The sequence below is a fragment of the Balaenoptera ricei genome, chromosome 4, assembly GCF_028023285.1.
Source record: "Balaenoptera ricei isolate mBalRic1 chromosome 4, mBalRic1.hap2, whole genome shotgun sequence".
Taxonomy (NCBI): Eukaryota; Metazoa; Chordata; class Mammalia; order Artiodactyla; family Balaenopteridae; genus Balaenoptera; species Balaenoptera ricei.
In genome coordinates this window covers 29,552,288-29,570,572 of record NC_082642.1, presented here as the reverse complement: position 1 = coordinate 29,570,572, position 18,285 = coordinate 29,552,288, and the positions used below count along the sequence as shown (strand labels likewise).

Here is an 18,285-nt window from a genome sequence, read left to right as displayed (position 1 = left end):
CAAGTAATGTTCAGTATTATTCTACTGAATGGCATCACAACAACGTTTCTCTGCAGTTTGTCTTTGTCTTCTTCTTCTAGGTGTATTCAACGTGGAAGTTGCAGGTGACAATTATCATTGTGTATGTGCTCATGCGTGCACTCGCATGCACGTGCGTGTATGGGGAGATAAAGAGAGCAAGAGACAGAGAAAGAGACAGAAGGAAAAAGAAGGTGACCAGAAGGAGAAGGGGAGGAAGACGTGTTAACTAAATGCTCAAAATGATAAGACAGAACAGAAGGGGAAAAGGAAAGAAGGATAACGAGGAGGAAGGAAAGGGGCAAGAAGGAGCAAGAGGAAAGAGCAGGGAAGAAAGAAGAGACGGTATTAAGCGAGGCAGAGACGCACTTTGCAGGGTGAGTTGGCTCCTCAGACTAGTTTCTTGAAATGAGCCACAGCTTCACGATGTCACCTGCAGCGCTGGTCCTAAACTTGGCAGGTTCTGAAATTCAGTTTTGTTAGAACACCTGGAGATGCTCACAGGCTAGCAAAGGATGGTGAAATAAATTCCAGAGGAACATTTCATGATCAAAGGTAATACCTTTCCAGTATTTACACATCGATGCCCACTGTCCTGAGCCCCCTATCCCTGGACTCAGAGGATATAATTAGGATCAGATTGAAACAATGCACCTTGGATTGGAACTTGAACCCACGCAGCCGGGACTTGAACCCAGCCTAAACCCTGACTGGGACTTGACCCCATGGAGTCAGGACTCAAACCCGGCCAAAACCCACGGTCTTCCAACTGAGATCACACACCTGGTTTTAGGACTTAATGAAGCTCAGGTTCTTGATGTCTCATCGCAGAAAGAATTCAGTGAGAGACAAAGTGATAGGTAAGAAGTGGATTTATTTAGAGAGAAACACACTCCACACTCCACAGAGTGTGGGTCATCTCAGAAGGTGAGAAAGGCACCAGGGTATGGGGTTGTCAGTTTTTATAGTGGTGGGTAATTTCATAGGCTAATGAGTGGGAGGAGCTATTGTAGGAAGGGGAGGGGATTTCCAGGAATTGGGCCACCGCCCATGACAGGTCGGCCTTGGAACTGTCATGGCGGCTGTGGGTGTGTCAACAGCATGCTGGTGTGTTACAGTGAGCGTATACTGAGGCTCAAGGTCTAGTGGAAGTCGACTTGTCCGTCATCTTGGACCCATTTTGTTCTAATCAGTTTATGTTATGTCCTCGGTCTATGTCATTCTTTCAAAGGTTGTGCCCTGCCTCCTTCCCTCCTATTTGAAGATCAGAACTCTGGCGAGTGCAGTGGGACATTCTGACAATCTCCCAGAAGGGCCCAGACTCTACTTTTTTTCTGGCCCAAATTCTCATTTCTCCCTGTGACTCCCCACTAGGTAGGTGTTATCATTATGCCAGTTTTTCAGTGAAGGGAACTGAGGCTTGTAGACTCTAAGGAAGCTGCCCCACATCACACAGACAGTGAGGATTCAGACTTGAGTATGCTGACTGCGGGGCCTGAGGAGGTAACAGGTGTGAGGATGGTTAACACCACACCTGCCACATGGTAGACACTCAACACAGCCACCACCTCTGCTCCTGGATGCCACCACTGCACTCGGGGAGACTGACGATTCCTCCACTGCCAACCAAATCAATTCTCTCATCTTTGCTCTTTGGATCTCTTGGTTTGGCTGTGGATGCATCTTATTAACTAAGCCTAAGTCACATATCGGAGCTTCCACGATGTTCTGAGCATTACTACAAAGTGGGCAGGAGGTGTAGCAATTCCCAGAACATCATGGAAGCTGCAGTAGATGACTTGGGCTCAAGGCAGAACTGTTGTTGAGTTGAAGCACAAAGATACAGCTAAACCAGCTGTGAAAATATCGAAATACACCCACACTAATTGGTAAGTATCACTATCTCTAGTCTCCAGGTGCCCACCACCATCCAGGAAACTCCATCTCTCCCCTCAGCAACCTGGACCCCACCTTTGATTCAGCGACCATGAGAGTTAATTTTATGTCAGCTTGACTGAGCCAAGGAGTACCAGGTAGCTGGGTAAACATTATTCCGGGTGTGTTGTGAGGGTGTTTCTACATGGGATTAACCTTTGAATCGGTAGATTGAGTATACCAGATTGTCCTCCCTACTGTGGGTGGTCCTCATCCAATCAATGGAAGACCTGAGTAGAACAAAAAGATAGGCAAGAGGGGACTTCTCTCTGACTAACTGTTTCAAGCTGGGACCTAGGTCGTCTCCTGCCTTTGAACTTAGATTCAGACTGGAACTTACACCATCTGTTCTCCTGGGTCTCCAGTTCGCTGACTGTAGCTCTTGGGACCATTCAGCCTCTATAATCATGAGAGCCGATTCCTTGTATATTGGAATGTATATACATATATTCCAGTTTGAATATATATTTGGAGTTACTCATATATAGTGTTCTATTTCTCTGGAGAATCCAGACTAATACAACAGTGAAAGGGTTGATGCCTGACACAGCAGGGAGTCTTTGGGACCTTCCCGCAGCCAATGTGGAGAGTCATTATGTCACTGAGTGAAACTTGCTCTGCTCACCGCAGGAGAGGACAATAAATTGGAAGACGAGGTATTGAGGCAAGGAATACGACTTTATTCGGAAAGCCGGCAGACCAAAAAGATGGCAGACTAGGGTCCCCAAAAACCCAAATTATTGGGGTCTGGATGCCAGTTTCTTTTATAGAACGAGAGGGAAGTAAAGTAAAAAGGCAGAAAATAGAGAGGGAGAGGCGGGGAGGAAATAAAGTAAAAAAGGGCCATCAGTCTTGCAAAACACCTCCTGGAACGGCCAGCCTCAGGGAGGGTGTGTGTTCATTTGTTCTTTCTTGCAGCCATTCACAGGTGGGTAGGGTTCCCTGAGGCAGGTCATTATGTGTGATTATAATAACAAAAGCAAAGAAAAGCAAAGGCTAAAGTCAAAGAAACAGATCCAACATGGAGTCAAAATTGGCTCTTCCCTGTCACAATTGTGACTACCTCTGACTGCACCAGGTGACAGCATCCCCGGAGAGCAGGAGTGGAGGAGAGGAGGAGTCACCGTCACCGTGTGACCTTCTCCTGTGTCCTGCCAGGTTCGGGGCATCCTGCTCCAAGATAGGGCTGTTCCTCCTGCCAGCCCAGCGTCAGTGCCTGCTTCTCCGGCCTGAGCCAAAAGGCTTCCATAAGCCATGGCCATCTGTGAGTGAGAGCTACTGAAACCCGGGCGTGGAGAGGGGGTGAGGTGGGCTTGCTACTAGGAAAGTCATATTCCATCAGTGTTTGGCCTGTGATCAATTTGTGTTTAAGATCCAGAAACCAGATCCCTGTACCAAGAGCCCATGTGAAAGGAAAGCTAAATTTTGTCTTCATTCCTCCCGGCCCCTTCACACACAGGCTCATATGGGAAGGAATTGCATGGCCTTTTCCACTCGGCATATATTTTCCAGTATAATCAGACATAGGAGAAAAACGTATTTAGTCAAATAAGGAAGTCAGTTTGTTACAGAAACTTCCATAGGAGCGAAAAGACTCAGACACATCACAGGAAAGGGGGCAAACTCCCAAGTCTGTACGGAGCTGCAGTTCCAATGTGCCTTCCTCCCCTGGGGCCCATCTCAAAGCATAAAGTGGTCAGAGTTTTCCCCAGTACCCCTGGCCATACATACCCCATCACTGGAGTGGGGTCCAGTGGTCAGGAGGAATCAGAACTTGACCCGACATTACCTCCAACCCAGCTACCCATAAGCAGACTGTCCATGATCTGTGTTCAACAGAGAAAAAATCTCAACATAGGGGCTTTAAAAAAAAAAAAAAAAATCAGTTCCTGTCTCTTAATGCAGGTTTAGCTGCAGTCTTCAGGGCTCTGATTCTAGTTGTTCTGTGAAGGAAATGTGTGAGAGTGAACGTGTGTCTGAGTATGTACTGGGATAAAAGAGAGAGGATGGATGGGAGAAAGAACACAGAAACAGAACTAAAGCTGCATTGGAGGCAGATGGAGGGAGAGGAGACTAAGACATTTTCTATCTTGGCTTAACACAGGCAGCGGATCAGAGCTGAGCTTTCAGCTCTGGAAGAGGTCTGTGCACAAGAGCCGTGAGGGGAAGCATCAGCGGTAATCGGGGAACTACAGCAACCCAGCCCCGGCACAGGGCACAGTCCTGGAGGCTCCTGGGTCGGCCACTCTCTGTCCCCTTTCATGGCCAGGCTAGACAAGGTGACCAGAGACCAGCGCCTGCTTTCTAACCTTCAAAGACGTCACCTTTACCTTTCTGCAGCTTTGGCATTCATCCGGTTCTGTACTCGGGGAAGGACCCAAGAAGTCCTGTTGGTGCCAAGATGTTCAGTAAACTCCAGATCTGGGGCTCTTGGCTGACATGTGGAGGCCACAGGATGCCAGGGGCCCCAGAGAGGAAGAGCAGATTCCCGAGGATCCCCAAAGATGAAGCTCACCAACCGGGCTGACAGTGGCCCAGGCTACGCGCTGCCATGGCAATGGGAAGGGGTGGGAAATGGAGCAGAAGAAGAGTTTCCTTGGCTTAAACACTCTGTCACCTGGACTCATGATGCCTCCTTGACATGGTGAAGCGTCAAAAAGTCATTCGAGTCTCCCAAGGTTCTGTGAGCCAGCCTGACCCCTGATCCACTCAGAGGAATCTTCCAGTACCCGTGGCACTGACGTGATGTGAAGGAATTCTCTCTGCTCTGAGCAGAAAGTGGGCTGCAGCCGGTTGTATTTTCCAAAAACAGTTGCAACATCTCTCCTTGTATATATTCTTCTAGAACAGGGGTCCACAGACTGTAGCCTGCAGACTAGCTACCTGTTTTTGTAAAGTTTTCTTGGAACAAGGTCATGCCCATTTTGTCGACGGCTGCTTTCGTATCACTGCTATGTCAGCAGAGTCGGAGTTGCAACAGACACTGTATGGCAGGCAAGTCTAAAATATTTACTATCTGGCCCTTTAAGAAAAAGTTTGCCAAACTTTTTTCTAGAACCTTGCTATCAAGAAGTTGGGGTTGGGGCGGTGGGGCGGGGGATGATCTATGTTCCCTCCCTTTGGACGAGGGTGGAACTCTGTGACTACCTTGACCCAACAGAGTATGGCAGAAGTGATGCTAGGTGACCTCTGAAGTCGGCTCATAAAAGGTCATGTGGTTCCACCGTGCCCCGTCCAAATAACTGCTTCTTGAGCCATGCTGGATTCCAAGCTGAGATCCTTCCGAAGGGCAATTAGAGACTAACCCAGTTACCGTAGTTACACTGTGAGGAGAGTAAATGAGCCCCCTGAATAGCACTGTTACGGATCTCTTGGACTTCTGTTCTCTGTCTTATCTGAGAAGCAGGCTATACTGATGGAGGGCAGAAATCAGTCAACCAACCAATCTGGTAATTACCTTTTACTCAGCAATGAAATAATACACAGTGTAGATTCTTCATCATGTAGTACATAAAACAGGGATAGACTCTAGTTGTAATGACAACTACTAATGAAATGTAACTTTCTCATATTTTCATAGCTCTTTAGTATTTAATGAGTGTTCTCATATACTTTGTTTCATTTCTCCCCTTCCAAGAACCTTATGAGAGACACAGGAATCTTGAAACTGAGGCAGAAAGCTGAAGAAGAAGAAGTGGGGCTTTAACTGAGCCTTGTCAAATGGGCCACACTGGAGATAGAGAGGGAAGATGCAGAGGGAGGCCACAGCAGGTGGAAGTGGAAGCAGGTGTAAAGGCTTGAGATGTTGTGTGGTCCCAGCCTGAGAGCATGCAGGGTGAGGGCAGAGCCATGACCGGCTGGTCCCCAAGCTGCTTGGAGAGATGGAGTTTCTAGGCAACCTGACCTGCCTAAAAAGCCTAGATGTTGGCCTTCTGAGACCTCCCCATACTGAACTGGTTACCGTGAGTACTCTGGTACCGTAAGTCTCCCTGCAGCCCAGCAGATTTTGCTCCTGTCTGCCCACTCCAGTGCTCTGTGGTTCTCCAGCCCCATATCACATTTTCCTTGTCCCAGAAGTGATGTGGGCATGACAATCGCCGGAGAGGAGAAATCACTGTGTGTCTCTGTCCAGCCTCGATTCCCTGTCCCATCTGTATCACCAAACCAACCTCCCCAGTCTCCTGCCGTCTTCCCTCCAGGCTGCTCGGTCAGCCCCTCCCTGGGAGACCCTTTTCCCCCTCCACTCTCTGGGAAAGTCTGGCTGGGAGGAATCTGCTGTTATTATGATGTCATGCTCTCCTAGAGAAGTGAGATGCATTTTAAAAGAATATTTATTCATTTATTTTAAAATTTTTTAACTGAAATATATTTGACATATAAATTGTGTAAATTTAAGGTGTACACGTTAATTTGATCCATGTATATATTGCCATATGGTTGTCACCGTAGCAATAATTATCACCTCTATCACTTTACATAATTATCATTTCTTTTTAGTAGCTGGAATAATTTGAGATGAGTTTTTTTATTCCTTTAGGCTTCTCAGCCCCTGCCTTTCCCAGGCCCCGCTCAGCCATGGGAAGTACAGGCCAAGGCTGCCCATGTTGTCACCCAATCATGGAAACCATCTTCCTAATGACCACCTTGGGAGCTCAGGTCGAGACTTGTGCCCACTGCCAGGCATTGGTGTGAACCGGGCATCTGAGTACCACCCAGCCCCCCTTCCCTTGCCTCTGCTGGGCTTCCTGCGTCGATGTGAAGGGCCACAGCCTCAGGACCCGGTCTTCACTCAAGCTCCCCTGAACCCCACCCCGGTTGTCTGGGGCCGTCCTAGCCTGTCCCAGCAACTCTTCTCCCTTCCCTCTTCCTCTGGCTAAAATGAAACAAAGACAAGCAAGAAGGGGGAAAGCTGGTCACTGAGAATGAGGTCACAAATTTAAAAGATGCCTTTCTTTCTGGGAGGACTCATAGGGTTTTCCCCTGCAGGGCAGCTTTTAGTTTAAATTACTTCCAACCTACAGCAAGGCTTGCCTTTATCCAAGATGCGTCAGTTTCCAGGATGCCCCTCAGCGAGGTCCATGCAGCTAAAGAGTTGAACTGTCTCAGGAAGCCAAATGGACAGCCCAGAGCACCTGGAGGTATGCCTTTAGCAGTGCACATGCTGCAGCAAGGCACTGACGTGCCACGTCCTCCCCCAAGAATTGTGGACAATTCCGAACGGATTGGCTGCTCTGGGGAGAGGCGCACAGATTTAACTGAAAGATGGGGGTCAGGGCACCACTGGCAAAGTAACCACTTGATCTTATGGCTGATTTAGTAGCTGTTTCAGCTGGTGTAAGTTCCTTCAAGCATTCAGCAATTAACCCCTTCTTAGAATGTTCTGGAAAATGATGTATCGTTTAGGGTCCACTGGCAATTAGCTCAGATCCACAGCCTGCTATCTCCATGCTTCCCAGCAACAAATGAGACTCTCCAACAGTGAATAGTGGCACCTGTGTAAACAGATTAGGTAAAATTCATTGATTTGTGTGACACCCTTCTATGGAATTTTTCTGAGGTAAAGGACTGTCTTTAAAGAATTCATTGTACTTGACTTTTTCATTATTAAGGGTGAAGGGGTTGGAAGCTAATGAGCCTGAAGACCTCAGAGCTTGGATCTGCAGAGATTTAAACTCTGAGCCCCTAGCTTTCCTCCTCCAGAAAGAGGACCGACATTAGCTGCCTCTTAGGGATGCCGTGAGGCTCGCATGGACCACCTGCATGAAAGACCTTTGTAAACGATAAGGTGTTAAAGGTTACGAAAACTAGTCTCCCCCTTTCCTAGCCCCTCTCTGGCTTCCACACACACGTCAACTCCAAGCATGCAAACTCAGAGTTTTTGCTGGGAAAATTCCAGATGATCAGCCCCGGAAGTGTTTGATCTTAGCCCACCTCCCCGTTTACATTTTCATCCCCAAACCAAGCTATGATTAGACCAAGAGCTCAGGCTAACTGAGTCACAGATTTGGCAGGCTTTGCCGCTAGTGTTTTGACGTGTGTGTGTTTGTGTGTGTGTGTGTGTCTGTGTGCACATGCGTGTGTCCTCCTGAATATCAGGCACAATCGTTCACTGGGGTCACTCTGATTCATGACATTTTAAAACTCGAGGCACTCTGCAAATGTCCCCCCCAGGACATTCCATCAAGGCCCCTTCGGGCCACAGCCATCTCTGTCATCTCTTTCCTGTGGACACTCAATAAAGAGCTGGGTTGGGGGGGGAGGCTCAGAGGATGTTAGGCTGAGCCTGGGTGCTCCTTCTGGATTCAGTTTGTTGGATTCTTGCATATCTATTGCATTTGGGGTTTCTAAAACTTTACCTATTTTCTTTCCCGAGCGTGATCTTTACATTAGTATGGCGATGACGACAATTCCTGGTCCTGTACGAAGATGCCCACGTGGCACACCAGCTGCTGCCCTGGGAAACCTCACTGTAGGCTCTTTCACCTCTCCTCCCCGGCATGTCCAACGTGGGTCCTTTTTTTTTTTTTTTTTTCCGACCAGGGAGATTGAACCCAGGCCCTTGGCAGTGAAAGCCTGGAATTCTAACCACTGGACCACCAGGGAATTCCCGAACATGTGTCCTTTCTTTTTTTTTTTTTTTTAAAGGAATTCCTTTATTTTTATTTTTTATTTATTTATTTATTTATTTATCTATGACTGTGTTGGATCTTCGTTTCTGTGCGAGGGCTTTCTCTAGTTGCGGCAAGTGGGGCCACTCTTCATCGCGGTGCGTGGGCCTCTCACTATCGCAGCCTCTCTTGTTGCGGAGCACAAGCTCCAGACGCGCAGGTTCAGTAGTTGTGGCTCACGGGCCCAGTTGCTCCGCGGCATGTGGGATCTTCCCAGACCAGGGCTCGAACCCGTGTCCCCTGCATTGGCAGGCAGATTCTCAACCACTGCGCCACCAGGGAAGCCCAACGTGTGTCCTTTTAATGCAGAACAGAACTCCCCAACAAAAGAATCCCTGCTCCCAAGATAAATGTACTAATTCTAGAGACAAGAGGGAGGAATCATAAAATCATAAAAAGTCACTTGGGATCCCAAATATAAAAGTCGTTCATAGCGCCTTCTCCTTCCCATTCAGGAAAAGTGTTTTGGGAACGTGAACTTGGGCAGGAGCGGGAGAAGGGTGAGGCATGGCCATGACCTCTCTGACCAGATCGTTTCTACCAGCTCAGCCTCTGCAGCTCCAACACGACTTCCGGGCAGCACCACGGCCTGAGCCTCCAGGCTGACGTCTCTGGCGGACGTTGGGAGAGAGCCATGCCCTGGGGTAGGCAGCTTCACGGAGAGCTGCAAACTCAGCACTCCCTGCCCGTTCCTCATGCTCTTCCTGGTGGTGTGAGTCTCGGAGGGCAGAGGCCAAGGAGCCCGGCGTTTGGTGAAACCCTCAGAAAGGGCCCAGTTGAGCAATTTCAGGAAAGCTATAACCCAGGGTGTGTTCAAGAGGAAACGTTTTCTATCATCATTTGCAATCAAAGGATTATAAATGGAAATCATTTTTTAAAAATACATGAGCAATTATACTCCAATAAAGATGTTAACAAAAAAATACATGAATCATTACTGGCAGAGCTATTAGCACTCTTTCCCCCTCACCTCCCCGAAAATGGTCTCCATCTTATAGACCATGAGCGGTCTCAGTCTCCAGATCTACTATTACCCCCATTCTACTCTCCCTGGACTGCTCTGGACGTGTCCTGACTTTCCACACCCACCCCAATCCACCTCAGCCCTCAAACCCTCCCGCTGGGCCCTTCAGAGCTCGCGTTCTACCATCAACGAAAGCTTCCGGAGGCTTGCCATCTTCTCTGAGCCTCCTTTCCGCTTCTCGCCCTAACTCTGGAACCGGGTGCGCCCTGAAGACCCCGGCAAGTGTAGGCTGCTTTGTTCTCAGAGACTTCCACTTCCAAGGCATTTTCCATCCTTCTCCCTACAAAAGTCCCAGCTCCTTTGAAGTTCATGCTTTTAAACTAGAGGGTCCAAATCCCTCTCTGGTCCTGTCATCTAACAATCCCTAAGTGATTGCCTCTTACTTGTGGAAGTTTCTAGCACCTGACTCCCTATCTCTCTCTCCACCCTGGCTCTGTAACCACAATTTCAGTACATGTACAGATGACTCATCCAAACTCATCCAACACTTGGCATTTCTATCCTTTGACTCCTTCACCTCCTTTTCTCTTTTCCTCTAATGCACCTCGCCAGGCACCCTCCCCCTTAGTCATTCTCCTGACCTTGTCACCACTGATAAAACACCACCTTCCTGCTCCCTTACTCAGGAGGCCCATCCCAAGCCACCAAGCCTGCTTCTCCACGGAAACTTTCAGATCAGAAGCCACTGTTTCCTTATCCATTACCCCCCTCAAGTCCCTACGCTCCTCTCCCCACAAATTACATTCTGGGATCCATCGTTACACTCAATGCCTGCCAACCTCTCCCCACCCCCTCTCTCCCTCCCACGTGCTCACCTGTTTAAACCCCAGCTCAGGTCAAATCCATCCATCCACACACTCCATACCTCTACCCAAGTAGCAGACTCCTGCTGGAGCAAAACACACAACTGTGCCAACTGGTCTCACCCTAAATTCATGATGCCCACAAGTCTTCAGAGGGCCTCACCTGGACTGCCAAGGTAGGCTCTTCCCCTCCTGAATACAACCCTCAAGGGCCTTCTTTTCTGACCTCAGACTGCCTGTATCCCCTCCTCTGTCTTCACTCCCAGATGACTATCTTGTCTGGTGTTTTACTGAGAAAACAGAAAACAGTCAGAAATTTTCCCATCTTGCTACCCCCAAATCTCTCAGTTCACCTGCGTCCATTCCCAAACCCTCTGCTTTCCCTCTGCTTATCCCTGCTCCTGTCTGGGGCCAACACCTCCCTCTCGCCTTCTCCAAGTTGTCACCACTGGGATCAGGATGGAGCGGGAGAGGGTGCATCTAGGGCCCTTGTGAGTGCACCCTTTCCAACCCTGGGGCCCCTCTTGCCTCATTCCAGCCCTGGCCTGTCTCTAGGTCCTTGAAAGCCATTCCCTAACCTTTTTTCATATCTTTTCCCCAGACTAGGACAAGCTCCCACCTCCTTTATGACATTCCACCACAATTATAATTAAGTAACTGTGTAATTCTTTGTTGGATGTCCGCCTCCCATACTGGAATATAAGCGCCCGAGGGCAGGGAACAGCTCTAGCACATTCACTGCTCTAACACCTCTCTGTGCCTCAGTTTTCCTATCTGTAGAATGGGGATAATGATGCACCCAATAAATGCTGGGGCTGTCTCCCCATCATCCAGTAAGTTCTCAATCCATAAGAGGTACTTCATCAGTAATTGCTGAATAAGTCAGTACATGAAGGAATAATCCCAGGACTGATGCATGGATGAAGATTCGGCAGGGTTGAGTGCTTTTCTGAATGCAGTAAACGAGGAATAGGTGGCAGGAAAATGACCTGAGGCTACAAGTCTTCCCCTCTTCGTGGTGGTTGGAGAAAGGCAGCCATATCTTCCTCTCCTGCATCTATGGCTGCCTTCGTCCTGGTGTCCCAGGTGCCTATTATCAAGTCAGGTTCAACAGGCCCTTTCCTTCCCAGCCCAAGGGGGGCCTACCTTGTAAAATCTGTAGCAGAACAAAATCACCAGTGCAGCCTTCCCCTGACACACTGGGAAAGCCTCCACAAAGCTCTTCAGGGAGATCACAAGGCAGGGAGACTGTTCTGCTTGCTGTTACTAAGGAAACAGATGCCCCCCCACCTCGCGCTCCTCCCCTCGGCCTTCAGGACCTCTCCACTCCTCCCAGGTCCCACACGGCTTTCTTGAGCAAGCCCCTCAACTCTGTCCCCTCTGTCTCCGTCCTCTGCTTGCAGAGGGAGAAGGAGAAACCGAGTGCTCACAGGCCAGGACCCAACGAGGCCCCACAGCAGCTTGTGCCCATCAGCGCTCAGAGCCCATCTCTCGCTCTCCATTTTCTCCTCCTCAAATGTTCGCAAGCACGGACACCAGAAAATTCCAAGATGCGGGCTCTGGTTTAGCTGTATGGGACCGTCACAGAGTCTCCGGGCTTTTGCCAGGTAGGGGGTAAGAGCTACAACCGGACAGGTAATAGCTACAACCGCCGTACCCAGAAGCAGAAGCAAGGGGCTTCTGGAGGCAGCTCCTTGGTCTCTGGCTTTGATTCCCCTCTCAGCCCAGCAGCCTGGACTACAGGGCTTGAGGGAGGTGTGTGGACACGGCTGCGTCTGCAGGAGCTGTTTTCTTTTATTGCTTCCCCTCACCCACTGCGTCTCTTCCAACCTCTCTCCCTCCCTCTGTATAGTCATCGCAACTTTCTTCAGGTTTCCCTTGGGGTCTGGCCGGCTAAGATTTGGTTTCACCCTAAAGGTGCTATGTCCCTGCCTGTTCCCCTCTTTGGAAGCATGACCCAAACCCAAATGTCCACTGAGTTGGGAGGGGGAGAAACAGCCCCGTGTTTCCCAGCGTCCTAAAGCTGTCTCATGTCTGCTTGCTCTACCCACCAGCCCTCGCTTCAAGGTGATCTTGCTTCAAACCATCACTCTTGGTTCCCTTTCCTCAGCTCCCTGAGGCAGATCTGTGCTGTTGTTTGTTTTCTAACAAAACATGTTACGGGGCTTCCCTGGTGGCACAGTGGTTGAGAGTCTGCCTGCCAATGCAGGGGACACGGGTTCGAGCCCTGGTCTGGGAAGATCCCACATGCCGCGGAGCAGCTAGGCCCGTGAGCCACAACTGCTGAGCCTGCGCGTCTGGAGCCTGTGCTCCGCAACAAGAGAGGCCACGATAGTGAGAGGCCCGCGCACCGCGATGAAGAGTGGCCCCCGCTTGCCGCAACTAGAGAAAGCCCTCGCACAGAAACGAAGACCCAACACAGCCAAAAATAAATGAATAAATAAATAAATTTTTAAAAAAACATGTTACAAACAGAAACCTCTTTAAATATTTATTCTGAAGTAGGAATTAATAGAAAAATATAGACTCCTTCCAAACCTCTGTATTTTTCTGAAAGGACACTCCTGGGTCAAAAGGAATAGGACATTTTTGTTGAGAGCAACTCCTAAATGACTGGATTTCTAGTCACAGAAATATCCTTTTTTTTTTTGGTCAGAAATTCAGTGCTGGCTTTAATAGGACAGTGAAAACTCACATTAAGAGTGGTGGCTCCTGTCTTTCTGTCTTTTAAGGGGCTCCTGCTGGTACACTGGCCATTATCTGTCCAAGCCTCCTGGCTGGGTTCAAGACATTGTTGTTGGGTGCTCCATTCTGTGATGGACTGAATGCAGCAGTGAGGTGAAGCACAGCAGGGCATGTGGGGCCTTGCCTACTTCTTAGCTGTGTGATCTCAGGTGAGCTACCATCCCTCTCTGAGCCTTAGTGTCCTTGTCTTTACCATAGGGATAATCCTGCCTTCCTCACACCATTATGGTTAAGAAATACACTGAGGTCATAATTTATTGTGGTAACTGAAAATTGTGGTTAACTATAAATGGGTAGCAGGGTGGCCCACCAGGGTTTCTTCCCTGTTCTTCAACAAAAGAAGCTGTCGAGTCACAGTTGAGCAAATCTTCACAGCCATTCCTTGCTATGAGGATGTAACCACGGATGCCCCTGCCATGGGGAAAAGCACCTCAGGAAGCTGCTCCTCTTGGGACAGACAAAGGTCTGAGGAAGAGCTGCACAGTTTATAAAAGAATCCCAGGGCTCCCTTGGGAGAGAACAGATGGATTGGACCTCACTACACCAACCATGGCCAACAGCAGCACTAGCCACCTCCACCAGGAATCCCACTTCTGCACACCGTCACACCACCAACCACGATCACCACCACCGCCCCCTCCCCCACTATTGTCATATGACATATCTCCCTACCATCACCAACCCCACCACCACCACCATCACCACCAACACCTCCACCACCATCAACAACCCCATCCCCACCATGATAACCAACTCCATCCCCACCACCATCACCAACCCCACCACCACCACGATCACCAGCCCCATCCCCACCACCATCACCAACCCCACCACCACCACCATCACCAACCCCTCCACCACAACCATCACCAACCCCACCTCCACCACCATCACCACTCCACCTCCACCACCATCACCAACCCCACCTCCACCACCATCACCAACCCCACCACCACCACCATCACCAACCCCACCTCCACCACCATCACCAAACCCACCTCCACCATGATCACCAACCCCACCTCCACCACCATCACCACTCCACCTCCACCACCATCACCAACCCCACCTCCACCACCATCACCAACCCCACCACCACCACCATCACCAACCCCACCTCCACTACCATCACCAAACCCACCTCCACCATGATCACCAACCCCACCTCCATCACCATCACCACTCCACCACCACTACCATCACCAACCCCACCACCACCACCAACACCACCCCCACCTCCACCATGATCACCAACCCCACCTCCACCACCATCACCAACCCCACCACCACCACCATCACCAACCCCACCTCCACCACCATCACCAACCCCACCTCTACTACCATCACCAAACCCACCTCCACCATGATCACCAACCCCACCTCCACCACCATCACCACTCCACCACCACTACCTTCACCAACCCCACCACCACCACCAACACCACCCCCACCTCCACCATGATCACCAACCCCACCTCCACCACCATCACCACTCCACCTCCACCACCATCACCAACCCCATCCCCACCACCATCACCACCCCCACCTCCACCATGATCACCAACCCCACCTCCACCACCATCACCACTCCACCTCCATCACCATCACCAACCCCATCCCCACCACCATCACCAACCCCACCACCACCATCATTCACCAACATCACCTCCACCACCATCACCAACCCCACCACCACCACCATCACCACTCCACCTCCACCACCATCACCAACCCCACCACCACCATCATTCACCAACATCACCTCCACCACCATCACCAAACCCACCTCCACCCCCATCACCATCTCCATACACAGCTCATCACGGTCACCACCATCAGCACCACCGTCACGTCACCCTCATCACCAATATTACCACCATCATCAACGACACCCACTGCCCACAGCCAACACCTCCACCATACCCTCAACATCAGTATCATCACTAACAGCATCAGCACCCCCGCCTCCACTGCACAACCCGTCACCATTACCATTTCTCCTCTATTTTCGTCAGTGCTCTGCCCCATGAAATTCAGATCTTTACGTTTGGGAAAGGGGATCTTGGCCTAGATCCATGGGCCCAAAACCCTAAAATAAAGCTAAGAGAGAGAGAGAGAGAATTAGTAGCCTGGCTTTGACCCTAAACGGGGAGAGGGGGAGGGGAGTGGTAGTTTTGCCTTTTTGAGTCCAGGGGTCTTAGGATCTACTCACACATGGTGATGAGCAGCATATATGTTTGGAAAGAAAACGGTAACTGGCCTTTGGGGCTCAGAGCTCCTGTGGCTTGGGGAACCCTTCCAACAAAGAAAAGGAGTGTTGCTCCTTCCTAAAGTTTGCTAAGTCTATCAATCTGAAACCCACCATCTCATTAGGCAAATAGACTCCCCAAACTGTTCCAATTCCCCCCTCATAGGGCAAACTGTCACCAAAGGAAATGGCAGGGTGAGCTCAGCACGCAGACAAATGGCTTCAGTGAGGACCAGCCTTGCAGGTTGCTGGACATGAATTCTGGGCCTTCTGATACTCCTGTTTCATGGACAAGGCCCCAGGGGTTCTCTCTAGGGCCCAATGTGACATCTGAATATTATCTCAAATAAGAAAAAGAGAGACCGAAGGACAGAGTCGGGGAAAGAAAAATACAAATCAGAGGCAATTAACATGCAGTGTGACTCTGGTGTGAATTTCCAATCTCTGCTCTTGAGAATCAAAGGAGCCTCCTCGGGAAGTGGGCACAGACCTCTGAGTCCCGGTCCAACCTTCCCTCTTCTTTATCACCTGGTTCTGTGATCCTTATGATCCCCTCTGTGTGTCAGGCCTTCCACGTCCCTAGCTTGTAGGCACTGAGAAGGGCGCTTTCTCAGATAGAAGCGCCCTGTGTATGTTGGCTTTTACACTATTACAGAGGATTCCCACTCTCTCCAACGTCAGTTGTTCCTGGTTTTGACCTAAAGGTACAGAGCTTTGTCAGTTGTTTTCGTAACTGTAATCCTGCCTTTGCTTGGGGGACATGAAGGGGGTCTGCCCTCCTTTCCCAAGTGGGCTATGAGCTGCGCTCCTTGGTTTACTGGGATGGCCTTTGTTGTGCCTGAGCTGCTCAGCCCAGGCCTCTCTCTGCCTCATGTAATTTCCATCTGCCTCACAAGGGGACCAAGAGATTTTTAAAGCCTGCCCTGTTCGCTGGGTGGCAAGAGATGGAAACAGCCTGCAGAGGCGTCTCCTGATTCATCCTCAGCTCTGGCCCAAGTCCAGTGATGTGCTGTCAGCCCCCCTCCTCTACCAGCTACAGCTGTTGGAGGTTTTTACTTTCCTGTCTTGTTATTTAACTACTGCATGCCCACTTTTGTGCAAGCTACCTAGGCAGCTCTCCAGCCCACACACAGCCCAGCTAAGTAGGGACCCAGAAATTCATCCTGGAGCAAGGTACCACCAGGGTAGCTGCCACTGTGAGCACAATTAGTGACACAAAAGGTCCAAGACAGACTTGTGTCCCTAAGGCCTCCAGCTGCCTGGGGCTACCATCTTAGGCCAAAGCTTGAGTTTTTAGTTCATAAAACATTCAGTCCTTAATATCAAAACCACCAACTAAAGTGGCCCTGTTCAAAACATGTAAGGGATACCCACTGAGAGGGAGTAATTATGAACCCTGTAGTTTGGGATTGACTGTGTCCTCTTCTTTGATTGTTTTTAACATTATTAGGCTTAGCAAGAATCTCTGTTATGTTTATGCAAATTTTATGTGCAACATGCATACGTGTACTATGATTTTAAATTTTTTATTTTGTGACAAAAAGCCCTGAGGATCTTTTGAAGAAAAACACAAATAAGTGCAAGAGAAATAATGCAGCAATGGTAAGATCCCTAAACAGCCCACACAGGAAAATTAAGGAGAAAATTCTAAAGTGTCCCATTCTGGTTCCAGCTAAGTCCTCCTCAGAGAGCTGAGATAAACTCTGTGTGTGTGTGTGTGTCTGAATGGGGGTGGGTGCATAATGTGTCTGTGGGTGTAAGTCATGTGAGTATAAGTGTGAATGTGAATGTGTGTGAGTGTGAATGTGGATATATGAGTGTGTGATCATGAATGTGTGTGCGTGTAAATGTGGGTGTGCAAATGGGAATATGTGTGTGGCTATTGAGTGTATGTAAATGTGACTGCATTTGTGTATGAGTTGTGAATGTAGGAGCTCACTGTATGAGTGTGAGCATGAGTGCGTGTACATATAAGTTATGAGAGTCTGTGTGCATGCTTGTGAGTGTGGATGTGACTGTGTGAGTACAAGTTGTGTGTGAAATGAGTGTGCATGTAAGTGTAAGTGTTGTGCATGTGAATGTCATTGTGTATGAATGTGAGTGTGAGTGTGTGCATTTACTCTGCAAGAGGATCTAAAGATGAACCTTTACAGGATCTTGACTTGGAAAGCCCATCATTTCTGAGCACAAACACAGCTTGTCCCGGCCCAGGGAGGCCTGATGGGAATGGGAAATGGCGAGGGTGCCCATCTGTCCCATTGGCCCAGCACAGAGTTCACTGATGCCCATGGTCCTGGCATAGCTCTCATCTTTTGTAATCATCCTGAGGCTGTGGCTGAGGTCTAGCTTACACAAGTAAAGTACACACCTCATGAAAGTAAAGACTGTCTACACACACACACACCCGGAGCTACCCCCCAGATCAAGTCACACAACAGTCCCAGCACAACCCTCCCTTTTTACTCTCAAAAATCTCCTGGTTGGGAGGGGATATGAGGATATTTGTATACATATGGCTGATTCACTTTGTTATACAGCAGAAGCTAATGCACCATTGTAGAGCAATTATACTCCAATAAAGATGTTGAAAAAAAGAAATCATTATGATGTGACAGCCACCATCATCCATCTTAAAAGTACAAGACAAGCTTTTTTTTTTTTAAAGAGAACTTTCTTTTCTTCAAACTCTTTTTTTTTTTAATTAATTAATTAATTAATTAATTTTTGGCTGTGTTGGGTCTTCGTTTCTGTGCGAGGGCTTTCTCTAGTTGTGGCGAGCGGGGGCCACTCTTCATCGCGGTGCGCGGGCCTCTCACTATCACGGCCTCTCTTGTTGGGAGCACA

At 49.2% G+C, this 18,285-nt stretch overlaps 1 protein-coding gene across 1 annotated transcript; it reads left to right on the top strand.

Moving 5' to 3' along the window:
* Positions 1 to 14,284: 14,284 nt before the first annotated feature.
* LOC132365139 (G8 domain-containing protein DDB_G0286311-like) lies at positions 14,285 to 14,589 on the top strand (the record flags this gene model as incomplete). Its single annotated transcript, XM_059921829.1, has 2 exons — positions 14,285 to 14,378; positions 14,498 to 14,589. Coding segments are annotated over 2 exons (186 nt in total), but the record flags the coding sequence as incomplete, so codon positions are not given.
* Positions 14,590 to 18,285: the final 3,696 nt, after the last annotated feature.